Below are 22,116 nucleotides of genomic sequence, written 5' to 3'. Positions count from 1 at the left end.
CGGTTCAGCTTGGTCGAGCTAGAAGCCGGGATTACTTTTATTGAATTCAAAATTATCTGTGCACAATATCTAAATCTTACAATCAGTATTGACTGGGAAAAAGGGAGGGAGGGAGCGAGGGAGGGAGGGAGGGAGGGGCTCACTCTCTACATTTTTTCTTACAATCGAATTTAAATTTATTTTGAATTAGTTGTATTGAATTCAAATTTATCTGTCTTTGTGGTTGAGTACGTAGGCAAAATTGTTTTGAAGGCATCTTGTCTCTCATCATCAAATTCATTGCATTGATGGATACTTCTTTTGGTCGTCCCATGGTCGATGGCCCTCATATCTAGGAAATTCAATTCTATAAACTCATTGTTCGATATCTTTGGTCGGCCTAGTTGCCTTATACTTGACCCAAAAAATTTTAGTTATAAATTTAGGATCTGTTTGGGGAGCTTTCTGCTCGTTTTTGGTTTTAGACTGTAATCACAGTTCTACTTGGGGAATTATTTTCTTGTTTTTCTAGAGTTTATTGTGGTGGCAAGTTATTTTTTGTAACCAGATTTATTAAAATGTGGTGGCTGTAAGAAAATGTTATCTGATTTTATCAAAAAAATATATTTATAATTCATCCATGCAACTTTTTAAGAAGTTGTCTTTTTGAACATAACTATACAAACACATTTATAAAAAGTTGCAACCGTCCCAAACAAACTCTGAGTCTTCTGAATTTCCCCTTGAAAAGATGCCCAAGGACTAGAAAAATAGAATTGTTGTTTGCACTGATATGTCTTTATTATTATGAATGATTAGATGGTTTTGATAGCTTATTCGTTCATATGAATGTTAAGAGTTTATAAATTATCCATATTTCTTTGAAAGGCTGCATTAGTTGTTTCATATTCTTAAGTTATAGATCAAGATAGCAAGTGCATTAGTAGGGAAGTTTCTATCACTCTATTGATGAAGAATAGACAACAATGGTGTTACAAGGATTTGAGTGAATTTTCTTTTTTTTTCTTGAATTAAAAGAGGAGACGGTCGAGATGGAAGAAGTCATTGTGGAGTTACCTTTTGTAAGTGATCTCCATCTTGCTACTCTTTTCATTGAAGGTGCTTGTTATGATTCTTCCTAGCCAAGTTCATGTTCGATGGAAGCAACAAAGAAATTTTTTAGTGACCTTGCCATTGTGGTTGATTAGTTGCGTCTTCTAATGTGGGCGAGTAGTTGATTTTGCTTGATTTTATGACTATGAAAAGCGTCGAGTATGGTAATCTCAACACTAGCTCGAGAGAAAGAGAGAAGAAAAGTGGCTCTAAGGTTCGAGCTAGGATGATGGATTTGAAGTTGCGAGCGCGGAGTCATCCTTTTTGTTGATGATTGAATCATTGAAGGGAATGGTATTTGCCTTTCAAGCTGACTTGGATTTTGAAAGTTTAAAAATGCTTAGAGATTTGCTGAGCTTTAGCTTTGTGGCAAGCAAAAATAAAAATAAAAAGTAAAAAAATTGGGAGACTTGAGGGATAGGTTTGATGTTCTTCTTCCTACGTAGGTGAAGTTCCTTTGGTCAGGCAAAAATTGAATGCCTTGATGTGTGAAGTCATTCTCTTAAAGAGAACATTGCTTCTTTTCAAGTGAACCAATTTATGGTGGTATTGAATTCTTAGTACCTCACTTGATCCATCACACTTTGATCTACAGGGATATTGTTATGAGTCCCATTGTCCTAGCCTTGCTAGGAGGAACCATAAAATCTCTTTCCAACAAGTTTGAAAATTTGTTCTACAACTCATCCTTCTATGTATTAAATATTTCCCTTGTAAAATAAAATATCAGAGATTTGTAATTGTGCTCTATGCTCTTATTTTATATTTATTTTGTTTATGCATTAATTAAAAAAACCTATGTTGATTTTTTTTTTTGGGTAAGATTCTTTCATAGTCCTTTTGAAATAGATTATTTGTTATTGATGTGATTTTTAGTGAGTCGATCTTGGATACTTTCTTGATTTGCTCAAGGTAATGTTGCTTTCCCATCTCAATTCAATTGAGTGTGATATGATCGTTGTAATTTCGACTTAACATCGAGCACCTCGGCTTCTGTGATATGCCCAATAAATTGGGAGGTAATAGTTCATTTGATACTTAACCCTCTATGTTCTTATTATTTTTGTATTTTACTCTGTGGCAACCTTTCGCTGCTCTCGATTGAGTTCTTTCTCAATAGTGAATGCATTTTTGTGCTGCTCGGTGAACTCCATGTCGGCAGATTTGGGGTTCTTTTATTGACAACCAAGTATAACTTCAATTTTTTTGTGTTAAGAATACGATAGATTAAAGATTGAAGATTACTTATCCATGCACATCCTTGTTCCTACCAAGTATTTTTGCTCGTTGGAGGATTAATTATGTTTGTATCGCAATGAGTTTTTCCTTGGCCTTTGTGTGCCTTTCTTCCGTGAGGTGGCCGACTAGCCAAGATTTTAGATTAATATTTCTTAGCGTTGATCTTGGTCTTTTTTAATTCGTTCGTGGGTATGATCACTTTCATTGTATATTTGAGGGAGTAGAGTGAAATGGGATTAAAATTTTTTTTTTTACCGTAAAAATGTTTTAGAGATACCATTGTTTTTTTTTTCTTTTATAAATACATAAAAAAACTAGTTTCAGAAAATAAATATAAATTAGAAGAAAAAAATATTTTTATTGAATCGACAAATGGGGGGCATGTCAAAACCAAATCGAATATAGTGTCAGATGCCAAGTTGGTGGCGTTGCATATGTAGGAAGTGGAGTTTGAGTTCTCTATGAACTTGTAAAAGCTTGATGTTGACTACTTGTGGTATATCCCCAAGCCTCCATTCGCAATTCCTCTCTAAGCAACTTATTTGCAAGCACACTTAACTTTGGAGTTTCTAATGAAGTTTCGACTGTTACAAGGATGGTTATAATAAAATGTGCCTCGATGTTTAAGAGTTCAACTCCATTCTACTTAAGGGGTTTCACTCTTAAGGGCCTATTCAAACTAGACAATCTACGGGAATCGGGAGTTCATGATGACTTTGGCACTTCAATAAATCCATCTTAAGGAGACCCTGGTCTATGGAGAAAAGCATGAAGAACTACTATGATGAGTTTGCAAAGAAGGCAAGTACTGAATTGTAGAACTTTATGAAGGGATTTGGGGAATCCACGACAACTTTGAAGGAGCAAATTTTGAATCAACGGGGTTACATCTTAGAATATTCATTGCTTGAATTAACAATCTAAAAAAAAAATAACTTGCTCACTCTATATTGTTTTTACAAATGAATAATGTCAAGGGAAAGCTAAGGGAGGAGAAGGTTGGGTTGACCGTTGAAGTTTGCTGATATTAATGAGCTTCTTAATTTTATTGAATACAAATAAGAGATCCAGAAGAACTATCAAGAGGGAATTGCCTTTTTGCTTGGATATTTTAACTAGTCACGGCATGATAAATCAATCATGGTGAAATCCGAGTCTTTTATTTTTATACAAGAATGAGTTCAAAGAAGAGCAAAAAAAGGAGAGGATGATTAACCATGATTTTTGTAAGGACGACCCATGATTGCTATGACATGTAATTTTGATGTATTTTGGTAATATCGCTTTAGGCAAGTTGTAATTTTTCACTTCATACATGAAGTCCTGTTTGGAATCAAAATTTCCATTTCCACGCATTTTTGGGACAGTGAGTAGAGATACATTAAATTAGGAATATCTTGATCGAATTCTTTGTGGATGAATGAAAACAAATAAACGTTTGAGATTTGCTTAGTATATTGTACCCAATAGGATTGCAAGTAATAATAATTGATGAAAAATTCTTAAATCATCAAGCTATTGGGATATCTTGCTAAAAGTTTTACTTGGCCTAGTTTCTTATTGTAACTGTTGAACGAGTCGTCTCCTCGGATGGGGCTCAACTTATGCGAGAGTTTTTTTCTCATTGTCAGGATATTGATTTATATTTTTCAGCCTAGAAGGCACTTCTCATTCCCTTAACACAGATCTTGTCACAAAGAAAGGGGAGTCCAAGTTCTAATTCATGACTTTTTTGTTATTTGGGTGCTTGAAATTTTCATGTGATACTTATGCGATTTTGAGAAAATACTAGATTAGCATATGAACAAATTACTTATAAGTTCGAAGTTGGTATTGATGAATTGATTATAAATAAATATTGAAATTGTTGAGTATTGTAGAGTAACAAACACCAAGTTCCCTAAGTATTGTCGGGTAATGAATATTGAATTAGCTGAGTATCGCCAATTGAAAATATTTAATTCCCCTCATATTGTTGAGTATTGAATACCAAATTTCCAAAATATCATTGATTATTGAATGTCGAGCATTGTCGAGTATTCGCTAATGGGCTATATCAAGTTATTGATCTTGTCAGGTTAAAATTTAAAGTTGTCTCAGTGTTTATTTGGTGGGTGTTGAATATGTCTTCACGAGTCTTGCATTGATTTGAATTTTCCAGATTATTGCATACCTCAACATTCATTTGGTTGTTGGCAATTCCTAACATTTCAACCAACCTCTTTAGTTTTTTAATCTAAGTGCATATCGATCAGTTCATTCTCTGAGGTTCTAAGTGCGTGCAGCTAGGATGACAATGGCTTAAGATTTTTAGTTTGTAGCATCTCTCTGTGAAATTTAACTATGAAATTTTTGAAAGCTTATCTCACTCTTTTCTCATCTCTAGTAATGTCATAGAGTTTTTAAGAGATTTTTGGGCGCTTGTGAACTAGGTGATAAACTATCTTAAATTTGACGAAGGACGCAATACTTCCCTATGGCAGAAGAATACTCAGCTACTTATAACATGAATGATATTCAACAATGCGGTGATTGACTTGAAGTAGACTATGCAATGTATGCGGGTGGATTCATTTTTCCTATGTGCTAATCTAATTGGAAAAATTTGACTTTAATTGGGTTTTGTGCCTCTGCAATTTTCTGAAAATGCACTCATTAGTTAAGAGACTGACACCTCTCGACTCTCCTTGATGTGGTGGTCTCGCCACTAATATTTGGTAGGATGTAGTGCCTTGGTGGCTTCACTGAGGCGACTTGATCTCATCACCGAGTTCATTACATTGATGGCGACTTCTTTTGGTCATCCTCAAAGTCGATGATGCTCATCTATTGAGTTTCAATCTGATGGACTCGCTATAATCTGTCTTTTCAAGCATTTGTTATTTTATTTGTTTATGATTATTTGAAAATATTTAGAACTTTTGATGTGCTTGCTAACCACAATTATATTTTGGTGTTATCAACATTTGTAATGCTTTAAAATGGTTCTTAGGGATTTGAGCTATTTAGATCTTTTTTGTTTTTGTTATATAAATTCACCTGACCTTGGACGGGGGGTTAGGCTGATTTCTTTTTATTACTTCAAAAAAAATAATAATTTTACAAATAATGGTTGACATGCCCCAAAAGAAAATCACTTCCAGCTATACAAGTTATAGGCCCTTTTTTCTATGCCTAACTTGACAAACATTAATTATTGGTGAATTGCTAAATTGCTAAAAGCTTTGGAATGAGTAAAATAGAGCTTTTGGTCCTTTGGACTATTATAACATACATTGTTAAATATTTGATAAACTTTTAACTGCGGATTCTCATTTTTTTCTTTATGATCTATGTTGCTGCCCTGGTTGCCTGGCTGTGGGATCATCACGTGCCATCTATGTTTTACAGTGTAAGCCTGAGATTGTTTGTTTCATGATCCGGCTTGTTTTACATTTTCTAAAAATATTTTTAACTCTTATTGATATACAGGCTTGGTGGACTGGCTTTCATGTTTTCGGCCAGTTTTCTATTGCAAATCCTGGTAATCTCTCCATTCCATATCCATCTAATGTTTATGTACTTCAATCTTTGTTTGATTGATGGCTATTTGTTGGTTTATTAATTCACAAAAAAGATTAGTTGATGACTTGATTTTAGTTATTTCACTTCCAGCTTGTTTGGAAATAACTTTCTAATTTGTAACCAACTTTAATTGTAATCTTATGAAAATAATTGATGTTTGATTTTTTTATCATTTCAAACTTAAATAGTTGGGATAAATCGAGCTGTTGATGATATTAATTGTTATATCACAGTAGATTTGGATGAACATATTGTTAATTTTTAAACTTATGCACGCATCCATATGTGTTAGGCCTTAAATTCAAGGTCTTATGATTTGAGATAAAACTCTTAATTATTAGGCTTAGTGGGTTGCACAAATACATGCATTACAGACCTTAATTTAAACAAACTGATGGTTTAGAAATTTCTAATACAAATATACGATGAAATTAGGGGTGTCAAAAATTGACCTGACACACCAACTCGACCGAGCACAACTCGAATAATTCTGATTTGGGTTGACCCGAATAATTTTTTTGTCGGGTTCATATTAGAAATCCTAACACGTTTAATTTTTTTGGGTCTGGTTGACCCGCCAAAACAAAATTGAACAAAAATTGACCTGCTAACTCGAAATCGGATCGAAGTCGATTTGCAAACCTGAAATTGACCACCCGATTAACCCAAAATTGACCTGAATTTGACCCATATAGCTGTTATTCCTTATGTTAAATATGTTTTATGGGCCAAGTTCGGGTCAGCAGGTTGAAGGCAGGTCGGGTTGGACTTTCTGACACACTTAATATTCAGGTTGGGTTCAGATCAAGTACTTTCAGTTCGGTTCAATTTGGGGTTAGAACCAAACTCAATTTGACACACCTAGCTGAAATGCACAAAACTTCAAATTTATCGTTTACTGGTCATAAATTTAAAATGTATTCAGCTCTTTTGATGAAAATTGTGAAGTATGCAATATCTATGAGATGTAATAGCAGATTGCATAATTCATGCAATCTGTTATAGTGCTCCAACTTCTGTTGAGGGATTGAATCATGATCCATTAGTTAATTAAAAAAAAGAAAACCAAACAATGATTAGCCCAATTAATGAACCAACAATAGATCAACAAAACATAGAGCCAACATCAAGCCAATAAGCCAAAATAACGGATTTAAAATATTAAAAGAACATATTTTCTCATAGGCATTATTATAGGCATGAACAAAACTACTCAGCTTAAATAGAAATTCCTATAAGTGTAAAAAAAAATTAAAAATTAAAAAAGAAAAAAAAATAATTAAAAAAAACTGCTAAATTTATATCAACTAAATTAAAATCAAACTGAAAATGTCAATTTGCACATCTCAATGCATTATTTTTGCTTTCCTGACAAGTCTAAATTTTACATTCGTATTAGATTTTTTTTATTTGAAGATTTTGGCTTAAATGAATTAGGCATTTTACATTCATCAAGCAAATCAAAGCAAACCTGTTTTTTTCCTATATTATTACATAAATTATCAAATTAGCACAGATAAGCTATCACGTTTGTGCACCAAATATTGCTTGTTTCCACTGTCTATAGTCTGACAAATCTCATCATTGAAGATGACTTTGGTTGAAAGCCCAAGGACTGATTTTATTGAAATAGAAAAGATACATAAAGGTTGTATGAGAGGGCCCAATAGAGACACCCTACCCATACGATATCAAGTACAGTAATACTCAACAAAAAGATACAGATAGACTCAAAAAAATTAAAACATGCAAAAAACAAAAGCTAGGTACGAGCCAGTTTAGTCCTGCTTCTTCCTCTAGTTTTAGGAGCGGAGCCAGATAATAAACTTTGAAGTGTCGTGTCATTGCCAGGAGTAACCAAGGTATCATCCATTAAATTTCCAAGTTGGAGTGTTCCCCCAACCTTCTTCCGTCGAGAAGTATAAACCTGTAGTTCTTCATCATAAGACTGGCTCGTGTGATCATCGGTCTGATTTAGAACCGCAGTAGAAGGAAAGATAGTCGTTGTCATAGTGATATGTTCCAGTGTATGTGAAGTGTGAATTGTCACCTCCGCACCTAATGCTTTTTGAATAGCGACATTATCTGTTGTAGTATGGTCAGGAGAAAGGTTCCCAGGGGCTGACACCAACTTCTGTATTGTGGTGATTCCCTCAGGTTGGCTGTCATCCGGTTTGTTAGGAGCGCGTTCAGGCACGTGGGGTGCACTAACAACATGTTCATGCTTTTGATTATTGGTTCTCAGCTGTGGGTGCAATCTGAAATATTTCTCCTGCGGGTGTCCAAACATCTTGCAGTGTTTGTAAATTTTTTTCCAATAACCATTATGAGCAGAGTCAAGCCAAACTTCTTCTACATCTGGTAGTATAATATCTCTTTCAATCAAAATCCTTGCAATAGAGGGTCTTGAGAGATGAACTGCCGGTAAGTCTACCTGTAAAGGTTTTCCAAGGATATTCCCAATTGAATATAAGATAGGTAGGTCAAAAAATTGAATTTTGAGTTCAGGTAATGAGAACCAGACAGGTGTAATTGAGGGTTCTTGATTGGGATCAAAATCAGGAGTCCATTTGAGCAATTTCATATGTTTGCTCTCGATTGTGATGAATTTCTTTGAAAAAATCTTTGTGTAGTTTTCTTCTATACTCAACTGTATCATAACTTGCCTTCCATCGAAATGACCCACCTGTCAAGCCCCAACTAGTTTGAAATCTTCAAAAACCTTCCTGATAGTCTCCATCTTTGGGCAACCTAATTGGAACTTTCCAACTAGAGTAAATTTGTATTTTTCTGCAGGAGTTTAAATTTCAGCGTCAGAGAAGAATATTGTTGGTTTGCCCGTTTTTTTTCGACTTTCTTGATGAGATTGCAGTTTCTATATCCTGCAACAGAATCATGTTACATCTGCGAGAATATCAAACTATCTGCGAGGTGGAAATGGGAGCTACATTTGTGAACCACTGTAGCATAGGAGGGTTTGACAGAGTTATCACAGGCGAGGGCGGCGGCTTAGGAAAGCTCTGAGACCATTACCGCGGCCAGTGCCAACAAAAAATGCAAAGCCTGTAGACGACGCACAGCTCTGTCACAGACAACGCAGTTGTCGAGCAGAAGCAGGGCCTGTAGAGACACACCGGGTAGCTATGTCGCCAGACGAAGAAGACGATGTGAGAAAAACGAGGCACGACGAGTGTCAGCGCAGCTGTCGAACGCACCCGGTAGCTCTGCCGCCAGACAAAGCAGACGACGCGAGAACACGAGGCACGTCGACGACGCAAGTACTGATGACGAAGACGACGCCGGTATTTACCAAACCGAAGACGAAAGCTAGTTTTTCCCAAAACGAAGGCAAAGGCGACGTGAGACGCGCAGAGCGGAACGACGACATCTTATTTAAATTTTATATATATATATATTCTCTAATAATGCTTTGGATTTCAATTTATAAAGGTTATTATGGTATGCATGTAAATCTTCCTTTATAAAAAGGAGATGAAAAGAGAAAAATACAAGAATTCTGGTGGCTCACTAATGAAATAAGGTCAAATTAAATACCTTCAAGAATGGATTAATGCTAGGATTTTTTGGAAATTTCGATTCATAAACATTCATCCCAATGCATTACATGATATTTTGTATAGGCCTACATTTCTGGAAGTTTATTTTTTAAATGTTTTCTTAATAAATATTATAGGGTTCACGGACCATAATTTTATTATCTTGTTTAAATTCTACATTCCTTTTATAAATATCAATGATTAACTTATAATTGTAAGAATTAATTGTTAGTTTTTCTGCAAATGTTTTCGTGCAGATCAAATAGATAATTAATTTTATTTGAGACAAATAATGAAAACACTAGTATGCATCATAATGGTCACTATCACTAGTTTTAAAGGATGGGATGTTAAAGAAAATTTAAAAGGCACACGAATAAGATAATTTTTTATGTATGGATGATATCTTAAAAAAAATTGTCCCAATGGTTTAAAGATTAGTGATGAATTGGTTACTTTTTGATTTGCCTAGATTGACTGCGTTTTAAATTTCATTTTTTTTATAAGATATTAGTCATTAAGCTTATTGAAATGTTGATGAAGTTTAAGTGTCTCCATAATTTTATTTACGGTTTGGTAAATCAAGAAATCTAGCGCAAAAAATTGGATTGATTTTAGTTTGATTTTTTGTCATATTATTAATGACATTTGATAATATTTCAAATATTATTTTTATTATTTAGCTCTATTGATTCAGTAATTATGGCAGGCAAGTTTCTTTTCAATTTTGCACTTAGTAATAGATTCAACTTCAATTAGAGCTTTAAGTTCAAATTAATTTTCACGCTTAATTCAATTTTAGAGCCAATTTTTTTTTATTTTTGTTCAAATATAGATTGAGGTTCATGAGCTTGCTCAAATGTATGTGTAGATTGAGATTCCATAAATTAAGATGTAGAATCACCTTCAACTATAAATTCACTTTTGCATTCAATAGAAAATGAATTGAATACTCATGAACTATAATTTTATCCATAAGATCATATTTGATTGTACATTGGATTATTGTTGTGAGTTTAATGGGCTTTCTATGACCTTTTACTAGCTCTTCTTTGGTAAAAATACGTGTAAATATCCTATCATGTTAATTGTAATATTTCTCGATATCTAATGCTATGTGCCATGAATCATTGACACATATATGGGGACACTGATAAAACGTGCCATGGAGACTAGTCATATGAAGACATAACATAATTGTGATAAGTAGGACATATCACAACTTAAACATATCAAACACATTTATAATTTGCTAAATGTAAAATTTTTTCTATATTTAATAAATTATTAATATGAAACATATAATTTTTTTGTTATTCTCTAACAAAGATACCACGAAATGAAACATAATATCATAAAAGATACTTTCTAAATATTAAAATAACCAAATATGATTAATAATAATAGTAATATTTTATCACACAAGTATTCATCCATATCCCTTCATGTTCTTGTCATGTTTCGCCATGTCCTTACCATGTTCACGCCCTATTGGAAACTAAGTTTATAATAAAAAAATTCTGGCAATGTGTGCCATGTTGGACACATATTGAAGTATGTCGGAGCCATAGCCTTGTCCAACACGAACACGGAGGGTAGACCTCTAATGAAATAAATGATAATGTGATAATGGTCTTGATCCAAAATAATATAAATGCTAGCCTATTATATTCTGAACACACTGGCATGATATAGTTGTAGAAAGAATGACGCAAGATATTATTGATATAATGTTCCTTTTTATAACTTATTAATATGAAAGATGTAATTAAAATACCCGATTGTTGTTTTTTTTTTACATAAAAATATCATAGAATGAAGTATGCTATTTTATAAATCTGAAGTTAGGGTTGAAGGAGGAAATTTACAGACTTAAAGCCATCATAAGCACATTATACGTTGGGGCTATGAGCAGAAATTGAGTGTGAATTATGGCAAGAACTGATGATTCTGAACGAGAACCGAGTGATACATTAAGGGGTATAGCAGCCGTTCTAGATAGAAAGTAAACTAAGTGGATTTAAGCAATGCTTGGGGGGGTTTTGGTGGTTTCTGGAGCAATTGAATTCACAAAACATGCAAGATGAATGGCTTATAGGAGTAGTAAATGCGTGAGAAGAATGGCCTACAGGAGTAGAAATGCAAAAGAGCGGTATATAGAAACGTAATCCAGTGCTTGGGGGACTGCGGACTGAATGATACAAATATGAAGGGATGGTATGATTGTGGAGGAATGTCATACTGGAGCTAGTCTACTTTCGAGGGTTTATAGGCTTATAGCTAGCAACCAAACAAAAACTAGACTTTGGATTTAAAAAGAAGCTCTCAAACATGCCCTTTAGGTGTGTTGCATATTGACCTCAAGTTGCACTATGTCTGAACCTGATTTGGGCTTGAAATATCTTTGACATAATTTTAAGCAAGCGGGACTTCTGTCGTGGCCTTGTTTTTGTTTAAGTACCTATGCTTCATATGATGCAAATAATTTTGGCTACAAGGCATGGAAACCTTATGTAATATCCAAGCATCTCTTGATTATCTTGTTTTTTTTTTAAAAAAAATTGATTATGTAATTGATCCCTATAATATCTGAATGACAATATTGCTCTTTAAGCTTATATTTCATATTTACCAATTTAAATTTAGTAGCAATATTTTGCTAAGATAATTGAGCATGTTCAATCAGTATTGATGTAGCACACTCAACTTTTTGGAAACCAATCATATTGTATTGTTTGAAAAAATATTTAAATTATTGATCCAATTTGGAAATTCTCTAGGATTATACCACATTGAATATAAGCATATAATTCTGAAATCCATGATAATCATGTTGGAGTTATTTAGAACTATAAGTTATTTGCTTTAGTTTAAATCACTATATGCTATTATTTTGTTGATAGACCCAATTATTTCATATTTATAATTGATATTATGATGCAAGATTAGGTTTAAACTTTCTTAGTGCAAATTTTGGATGATATGCACAGAAACATTCAGAAAATAGCAAATTTGTTGTTTACACACCATCAATTGTAACAAATATTCATTATTTTTAATTACAGATTGGAACTACACAAAAATTTGCTCAAATTTTAATTTAATTATAACTAATTAAAATTAAGGAATTTGAAATATTGTCATTAGATAATATAGATTGTAATAGAGCTGCCAAAAGCAATCATACTCGCTAACAATCACGAAATTTTTATTCAAAATAAATCAAAATAAGATATTAGGCTTCATACTGGTACGAAGAGAGCACTTTCCGCTGAAATTATCAATTCATAACCAACTACTAAACAACTTTGAGAGAAATTTAATTCAATAATCAGTTTTTCTTTACATATCTTAAATCTTTAAACTTTTGTAATCCTCAAATTTTCCAAAATTCACTTCTAAATATTATCTTGAAATTGCAGGAAAATCATAAGGCACAATTGGCAAAACCACTTGAATGAGCACACGTTTCCATGTGACGAAATATGATCTCACACAATTCACCCCATCTGTAATAGTAACCCACCCACTAATAGCTAACAATAATAAAACAAACTATGGTTTAGCGATAAAATAGTTGTTAAACCGCCAACAGTAAAATGGCAGCAAACCAGCAAACCATTGAATTAATAGAAAACCAGTAGTGAACCATTCTAGGAGAATCAAAATTATTTGAGAACACAACTGGATTTCATAGGTTTAATAAAATTATTCAGACCTAGCATTGTTTTGTAAATCCATGAACTCGTAAAATAAAATCAAACTTAGAATGTCAATTTGTGCATCTATACATTCCATCTCTTTTTTTTTTCTTTTGAGGATAAAATTTTTTCTTTGCATCGGTTTGCTTACACTTTTATATGTTCTTATAGACCAAAATAAAAGGAAAAAAAAAATGAAAAAGGAGTTACTTTTTAGCTTTTCTATTTTAATTAATTGTTGAAATTTATCATGACTGTCATTGCTCCATATTGCAGAGACTCTTGAATTGTATTAATATCATTAATGTGTAAATTGCCTTATTTAATGAACTCATTTTCAAAGATTGCTATCACATTTTGAAAAATTTTCTTTCTTAAACGGAAGGAACAAAACATATTGTAAACCATTTAGTCTAAAGCTCAAAGTATATTACATCATAAGAGAATTTCATGGAGATTTTAATTTAAATTTTATCAATTCATAATCAGGATGATGATGTTATTTAGATATTTATTTAAGACCGTAAGTAATTGATATTTATTATTTATGTTGATCTTAGCATAAATGAGAACCTTAAGATGGTTGTGTAACAGCTAAACAATATAAATTAAGGAATGATTATACCCGATGAATGATTTAGGATGTTACATCTATTCAATGTCTAGAAAATGTAACATTAAATGAATAGATAAAATTACTGTCATAAGATAACGAAAAAAATGTTTGGCTTAAGGTAACATGGATAGTTAGTCAAAATAATTTATGAATAATATGTTTAACACCTTTTTTGTGCAGTATGACTTCTTTCTATTATTTTATTGTAATTATTCTGAAAATTGTAATATTCAAATATATTACATATATAAGAGTGAAACAGACATTCTCGTCAGAAACAACAACAACAACACAGTAGATCTCCCAAACGGACTCCAACTTTTGTATCAATCACTTTTTGATAGTTCTTGATAAGCTGCTTCTCCAGGAAGCAAGACTTTACAATTGTTTCTTGGAAAAACAGCAACCGCCCCAAACACACCCTTAGTTTTCATTGTTGTAGAAATTGATGATATATATATGTAGTCGGAGTAGCTAGATGGATTAATTATTATTAAGCCTTTTAGTTGAAGACCCACTTATTATATTAATCATATAAACCTATTATATGAGTTAACCTTGTGTGTTGATGAGTTCTGATTAAATGCTACATTTTAGTATTTATATGGTAATTTATTTCTAAATTTTATTTTTAATTAATAATATTATTAAAATATTTAAATTTCTTAGGAAAATATTTTAAAAAGTACCGATTCATCCCAATTTGGAGTGTCATTTAACTTAGATATCAGTGTCTCTCATTTAGATATATGGGTTGGCATACATATTATGCTCCATTATTACATTAAGGGGGATATCATATACTTGAAAATAATAACAACTATGATTAGGTTATATAAAAACCTATCATCGAACTAGTGATCATTTCTACTTAGTTCATGCACTTTACTTACTTTCACAAGCACAAAACCTCATATTTTATTAGGTATTCTTATATTATTTGCATGTTATTATCACAAAATCAATTTTTTAGTAATCGTATGGGCAACATGTCATATAATTCACTTTTTAGTCTCTCGTATCAATCACGTTTGGTATGTATATTTTCCTAGGCATGCTTCATGAGACTAAAATAACAGTGACACAAGGATAACATGCCAAAGTTGCAATATTACTATTACACTCCCTCAAGTAGCTCTAAATCAAAGAGCATGATGACCATCACAAGCTCATCAGACAAACAATATGGTGAAATAAGTATCATTCATCCACTCTCATGACATGCTGGGATAAAAATCATGTAGTATGAAAGTGTATTGCTGTGGAGTGGCCATAGTTGGTTCAATCTTATTATAATGACATATGAACCCTAGTCTATATACTGCATTGCAACATGTCATCTACATCTCAACTTAGTCATTCTCACTAATGCCCAGCTAAAGTTCACATTTGGTTTTATAAATTCATGATAAAGCCTTAACTCATGTTATTTTTGAGGTCGGCCCGCGACCTGCGTTTAGTGTAAAAACCCAAACGCAGTTTCGGATAAGCTGGCGAAAAGCGCGAGCCAAACGGTATGACGGCGTTTTGAAAACGCCGCCCGCACTTATAAGCTGCCCCAAACGGACCCTTAGTTATATAGTATAATAACTCATTTAAGACCTCATTCTCATTTGGATACTACACACAAAAGATTCGCTATTTGTTAACTTTCTTTTAGTTTATTAGAGAGCATTACACAAAAGAAATAAATAACTAGAGATGATGATGATTGATTTTTTAAAATGTGCAGCAACTTTTGAGTTTGGAAAATATCTTATTTTTGCTGATGGTTAGACACCATTTGTTTATATTTTAGTTTTGTTACCTAAAACCTGGGAAACACATGGTTGTTTTTTTTCAGTGTTTTTGAAGATCAATTCTATATTTTATTTTTAATCTATGGCATGAGCCTTACCAAATTCTTTTATTCTTGCAGGCTTGTGCACTGTACAACAACTGGTGGCCTATGTTAACTGGTAGACGATTCACCATAAATATAGTAAACCAAATTTCAGTTCGCGCAATATATTTACTGAGATACTTTACATCACTAATAGGATTTCATTAATTATAGCCCTCATGTATGTGTTGGTGCCAATGCCTTGTATGTTTTTCGGAGGTGGATCTACACATTTCCTGACCAGCAGGGAGAGTGGAGGGTGAGTTTAAATATTGACATACTTTTAGTTTTGCTTGCTGTTTGAATCTTTGTCTAGAAATATTTGTTGTTTATTTGGGAAACTTATATATGTAGACAATTCTTATGTATTTGCATATCTCACACCTAAACTTTCATATTTACATACATAACACTTTGGTGTTTTAAACTTACGCATGAAAATGTTAATAGTGCTATTTTTTATTTGATGTGAAAGATTTGTGTTTAAATATGAAAGTTTAGCTGTGAGATTTGTAAATAAATAAGAATTGTGTGCTACGTATATAAATGCCCGCTGTTTTAATTCAAACTCCACCAACTTGTATTTCTGCTATCTAAAATTAATAGCTGAGCGAACAAGTGACAAGCTTTGTTCCTTGATATGACTTTTGACAAATGAAGTTCAGCTGATTTATTACTTTTTAGGGACATTTGCATACATACCACCTTTTTTCGCAAGTATTTGCATATCTAACACCTAAGTTTTGTCTTTAACATTTATGCCATGCAAATCTTTCAAAACGCATTAAAAATATCACCATTTTAAATTTTAATAAGTGAATTACACCTTTTCATACATCTCTAAGGTGATATGGTATGTATGTTAAAATTGAAGTTTAGGACTCAGAATATGTAAATACATAGGAATTGAGTGGAATGTATACAAATATTCTTACTTTTTATTAGATATGCAGTAAATCAGGTTGTAAAACTCATCAACCGTGGTATTCTTACTATGAAAGAACATACGTTCTTTAAATAAATAGTGGTCTTAGTAGATTTGATAGTTGTTCTGTTAGATGATTAAACTCGGCGGTCTGAGGGAGATGACTCTCTACTTTCTCTGGAAATCAGCCGTTCTGTCCAGCGATCAAACTATATCTGTAACTTCCTTTTTTTTGACTTGGTTGATTGAAATACTTGATTTAGGTTGTTTGGCTGAACATGAGAACAAAAATATAAAGTGGCATTTACGTACATAGCACACAATTATTAAATATTTACGCATTTAATTTCTAAATTTTGATATTTACATATTTACCACTCAAATCTTCAACAACAATAACAATAACAAAAAAACCTTAATCCCACTACGTGGGGTCAGCTACATGAATCCTTTTTCTCCATTGCGTCCTATTTTCATTTAGTTCTAATAAATTAAGATCATTTTTTTATGCATTAGGCCTAAGTCTTCCTAGATCTACCTCTGTCTTTCTCAACATAAGTCGAATTTAGAACATCTACTCTCCTAATCAGATCATCAGATGATCGACGTTTAATGTGACCAAACCATTTAAGACAAATTTCTCTAATTTTGTCCTTCACAGGAGCTACACCAACCCTATCACGGATATATTCATTTCGCATTTTGTCTCTAAGTGTAAAGCCACTCATCCACCTAATCATTCTCTTTCTCGACAACACTTAACTTAGTATTATGCTTCTCTTTTAAAGGACAACATTCAGCACTATAGAACATTGCAGATCTCACTCTAAGCGGTACTTTTCTATCACACAATAAACCCGACACATTCCTCCTCTTCAACCAAACAACTTGAATTCTACTATTAACATCCCTATCTATATCACCGCTTTGAACAACAGAGTCGCCATCGCTTTGAACAACAGAGCCGAGATATCTAAATTGTTCACACTTTTACTAATTTGATCACTCAAAGTCACACTTCTGTCACTAGAGCTACTACTACTAAAATCATATTTTATGTATTCAGAGGACAACATTCAGCACTATAGAACATTGCAGATCTTACTACTGTCTTATAAAATTTTCCTTTAAATCTAAGGGGGACTTTTGTATTCTATCACACAAAAGGCCCGAAGCATTCCTCCACTTCAACCAACCAACTTGAATTCTACTATTAACATCCCTATCTATATCACCATCGCTTTGAACAACAGAGCCGAGATATCTAAATTGTTCACACTTTTACTAATTTGATCACTCAAAGTCACACTTCTGTCACTAGAGCTACTACTACTAAAATCATATTTTATGTATTCAGCTTTAGTTCTACTCAAATGAAGGCCATTAGACTCCAATGTAGACCTCCATAATTCAAGTTTTTTCTCTCGTCTTATCCACGAGAAGTATATCATCGGCAAAAAGCATACACCAAGGTACATCCTCCTATAAATGTCCAATAAGACCATCCATAACTAAAGCAAAAAGATATGGGCTTAAAGCCGATCCTTGATGTCCAACAAAAATAGCAAAATATTTGGTCAATCCTCATTCAGTTCGAACACAAGTAAGAGCTCTAGTATACATATCTTTAATGAATTGAATATAATTCATATCAACACCTTTCTTCTCAAGAACTCTCCAAAGGATATCTCTTTGAACCTTATCCCAAGTTTTTTTTTAAATCAATAAAAATCAAATGTAGGTTCTCCTTATTATCTCTGAACTTCTCCGCCAAATCTTTCAATAAATGTATAGCTTCCATAGTGGACCTACCCGGCATAAATCCAAATTGATTATGATAAATCTTTGTAATACGTTTTAACCTATGTTCAATTACCCTCTCCCATAATTTTAAAGTATGACACATCAACTTAATTCCTCTATAATTTGCACATTCTTGTGCATCCTCTTTATTCTTAAAAATGGAGATCAAAATACTCTTTCTCCACTCCTCAGGCATTTTTTTGGTTTTTAAAATAATATTAAAGAATTTGGTAAGTTAAGAAACTCTCAAATCTCCTAAATATTTTCATACTTCAATTGGGATATCATCAGGTCATACAGACTTTCCACCCTTGGTTTTCTTTAAAGTCTCCTCAATTTCTTTTTTACTAATGCGACGGTAAAGATGAAACGCTTTATTATTGATAGCAATATTAAAATTACTAAGATCGATCGTATTTTTAGATACTTCATTAAAACTTTTATCAAAATAACTCACCCACCTATGTTAAATACTTTTTTCTAAGAAAAACACTTTTTTGAATTTCATTTTTAATACATTTTACTTAAGTTAAATCTTTACTTTTCTTTTCTCTTTGTTTGACTAGTTTATACATATATTTTTCACCCTCCTTAGTATCTAATCTATTATAAAGATCATTAAAAGCAGATTTTTTTAGCGTCACAGCGAATTGTTTGATATTTTTCTCAGTTCTCTAAACTCTTACATTTAAACCAATTTTTCTAACAGAACTTCTTATATTTTATCTTTTCTTGCATAGTAGTATTTCACCACCAACTATTTTTATTTAAAGAAACTTTTTCTTTTGATTCTCCAAACACATCTTTTGCTACTTGTTTAATAGTCTTTGTTACTTTATCCCACATAGCATTTGCTTCATCATGAACAACTGAAATTTTGAAATCTTGAGTTTTCAACCTTGCATAAAAAATATTATTATTATTAAATTTTTGAAAGTGAAATATACCTTTTCATGCATGGGTTTTATAATATAAGTATCAAACATTAGTTGTTAGATATGTAAATACATAAGAATTTTGTGATATGTATGTAAATTTCCTTAATAAAAATTATAGGCAGTTTGTTTTGGAGAATATAACCCAGTTGTACTGCAGTCTACCTTTTTCATGATATGAGCTGTCAGATTAATAAATGCTGATTCATTTTGGAAACGCCCAAAAGTTATTGGAAAATTACTGCTATTTTTGTAGCTGATGTTGGCGTATTTCCCTTTTTTTTGGAAGATTTACATGCATATGACTCAGTTCTTATGTGTTTACATATGTAGACATGCATACCACTCAATTCTTATGTATTTACATATGTACCATTTATACTTCAATTTCTACATAACTACCATTATTACCCCCTTTCCTATGCATAAAAATATGTATTTCACTTTTTAAAAGTTAAAACTGTGGTATTTTTTATGTGATATGAATGATATAGGTGGTATAAATATAAAAAGTTCGATACGTAAATACTTAAGAATGCAGTGGTATGTATGTAAATGCCCTTTTTTTTTTTTTTTTTTTTTGGCAGTGTTAATTTTCTGCCCATTAGTGTCTATTGAAGCATCATTCTTTTGCTTGAAGTGGAAAAATCATATATTTTGCTTAAATCAGGCAGCATTTTTCACGCTATAAAATCTTGTCAAAATTAAGTAGCGAGTCATTTGGCTTCTGTGAACTAATTTATCAAAGCCCACCTGGGGAACTAATCAAGCCTACGAATTTTAATTACTTAGGAGAAAGTGTGGTTACAGAAGTAATCTACAGAGCTTAACATTTCTTTTTTTTTTCTCTTCTATATATATATATATATATATATATGCATGTATGTCAGCTTTTGTAAAATAGAACAAATTATCACTCCTTGTTTTGTAAAATTTTAGTATTTTCTTTCCTTTTTAACAGAATGACAAAAAACCATGAGGTTTTAACAAGCAAGCATTATTATTTTTTTTTAATTACTAGTTGCCATATTCTGGACTTTGGAATTGTCCCATTTCATAGTTATAACCAAAACCTTGCTTTGATGACTACAGTTGGATAAACGCAGCAAAGTTTCTCACCGGTGCCTCGGCCATCGGAAGCATCGCCATACCCGCAATCTTACGGCACGCTCATCTGATCGAAACAGGTGCAATGTTAATCGAATTCACCTCATTCTTCATTTTAGTCTGTACTGTACTCTGCTTCCATCGAGTTAGTCTTGATGAGGATTGGTAGCTTAGGACTTTGTTTCACCGGCATTAATTTATGGTCCCATAAAGTCTTTTGAAAACACTTACTATTGTAGTATTTAACCTCTAGGCAAGGGAGAGCCCTTGCTTTAAGTACAGAAAAAGTAAGGAGCATTTATGTTCTAATTAATTCCTATGTATTATATTTCATGCTTTTTATCATATTTTTTGGGACATTCACATGCATACCACATAATTGTTATGCATTTACATATCTAACACCTAAACGTTCATATTTATATTTATTAAACTCAGAGCATTAGCATCACATCAAAAATATCATCATTATTAACTTTTTTAGAGGTGAAATACACATTTTCTGCATAGTTTCATGACGCCAAGGTGTTATAAGTGTAAATATCAAACATTAGGTGTTTGATATGTAAATACATAAATTTGTGTGGTTTGTATATCATATAATGTTGCAGTGGTTTATTAATTATAGTTCAGAATTGCATTGAACATTTATAGTTGAAGTGGCATATATGTAAAAATTGAGCTTTAGATGTCAGATGTGTAAATACATTAGGATTTCTGTGAATCTTCCATTATATAAAAACTCCATAGAAATTGGAACGAAGCTGTCAAAACTATCATCTAAACTATTTACTTGTGGGAGAAGTCTGAAGCTAAAATTTTGAATTAATTTTAAAAATGCGCCATATGAAAGATTGAATGAGGAAATCTAGTAGGTATTGTTGACATTTCTATAAGCTATTTTTACGGTTGCTTATTGGGAAGATAAATGGATCGAACGAGTTTTTATGATAAGAGTGCTCTCGAATTTTTTGCATATGAGAAGTTTCTGCTTTGAACTGTTTTTTTAATTGTAATTTTGATGCTGACTATTAATTGAGATGTATATCTTATTTTTTTTTTATTCTGAGTGTGATTTTTATGCTTTTCAAGTATCAAATACATTACTATGACAGCTGTGTTTTAAACAACATTACTGCACATGGACATAATGGTCATTTATTCAGAAACAATTGCAAAATAGTTGTTTTGCAACAACACAAACTAAACAGCCAACCAGTTTATCTGGATCGGCTGCTGATCAACAACTTATTCAGATCAGTTGCTTATCAACAGATTATTGATAAGCTGCAGCGGCCCCAAACACGCCCTTAATCTGGATCTGCGGATCACTCCTTGAAAAGAAAAGTGATAGAAGTTGATTGATCAGTTATGGAAAATAAAGAGAGTACGACTAGAGACAAATTTGAAAATTTACGGCTCTTTTGCAAAAATCCACCACCTCTCCCTTCTTGTGATGCCATGAGAGAGAGAGAGAGAGAGAGAGACCACTTCCTTCTTGTGATGCCATTAGGAGAGAAGGAGAGAAGGAGAGAAGGAGAGAAGGAGAAATAGAATTGTGGACCAGTCATGGGAAGAAAATTAAGAGGAGAAAGGTGATGGCTTTTTGGCAAAACTTATTCTTGCCTTTTTTTGTGTTATATGAGAGGTGGAAAAGCAGATTTTTCTTTAATTTTGGGTGGGCCCCAATCAAAT

General features: G+C 32.6%; 1 protein-coding gene across 4 annotated transcripts in view; it reads left to right on the top strand.

The window, feature by feature from the left end:
* Window positions 1-20,754, top strand: part of LOC110019858 (vacuolar protein sorting-associated protein 55 homolog) — a 21,651-nt gene extending 897 nt beyond the window's left edge. Inside the window, exons 1-5 of one of the 4 annotated variants that reach the window (XM_020717714.1) lie at window positions 5,247-5,722; window positions 5,803-5,854; window positions 15,688-15,727; window positions 15,809-15,910; window positions 20,407-20,754. In XM_020717714.1, the coding sequence (XP_020573373.1) occupies window positions 5,657-5,722; window positions 5,803-5,854; window positions 15,688-15,727; window positions 15,809-15,910; window positions 20,407-20,590 (444 nt within the window). In that variant the 5' untranslated portion in view covers window positions 5,247-5,656 and the 3' untranslated portion in view covers window positions 20,591-20,754. Of the gene's footprint in view, window positions 1-5,246; window positions 5,723-5,802; window positions 5,855-15,687; window positions 15,751-15,808; window positions 15,911-20,406 lie in introns of those variants that run through there. The other 3 variants (XM_020717715.1, XM_020717716.1, XM_020717717.1) reach the window with 3 other exon arrangements.
* Window positions 20,755-22,116: the final 1,362 nt, after the last annotated feature.

Source organism: Phalaenopsis equestris, unplaced genomic scaffold, assembly GCF_001263595.1.
Source record: "Phalaenopsis equestris unplaced genomic scaffold, ASM126359v1 Scaffold000084, whole genome shotgun sequence".
In the NCBI taxonomy this organism is placed as follows: Eukaryota; Viridiplantae; Streptophyta; class Magnoliopsida; order Asparagales; family Orchidaceae; genus Phalaenopsis; species Phalaenopsis equestris.
Note: the sequence above shows the minus strand (reverse complement) of the source record. Positions and strands in the feature narration are given on the sequence as shown.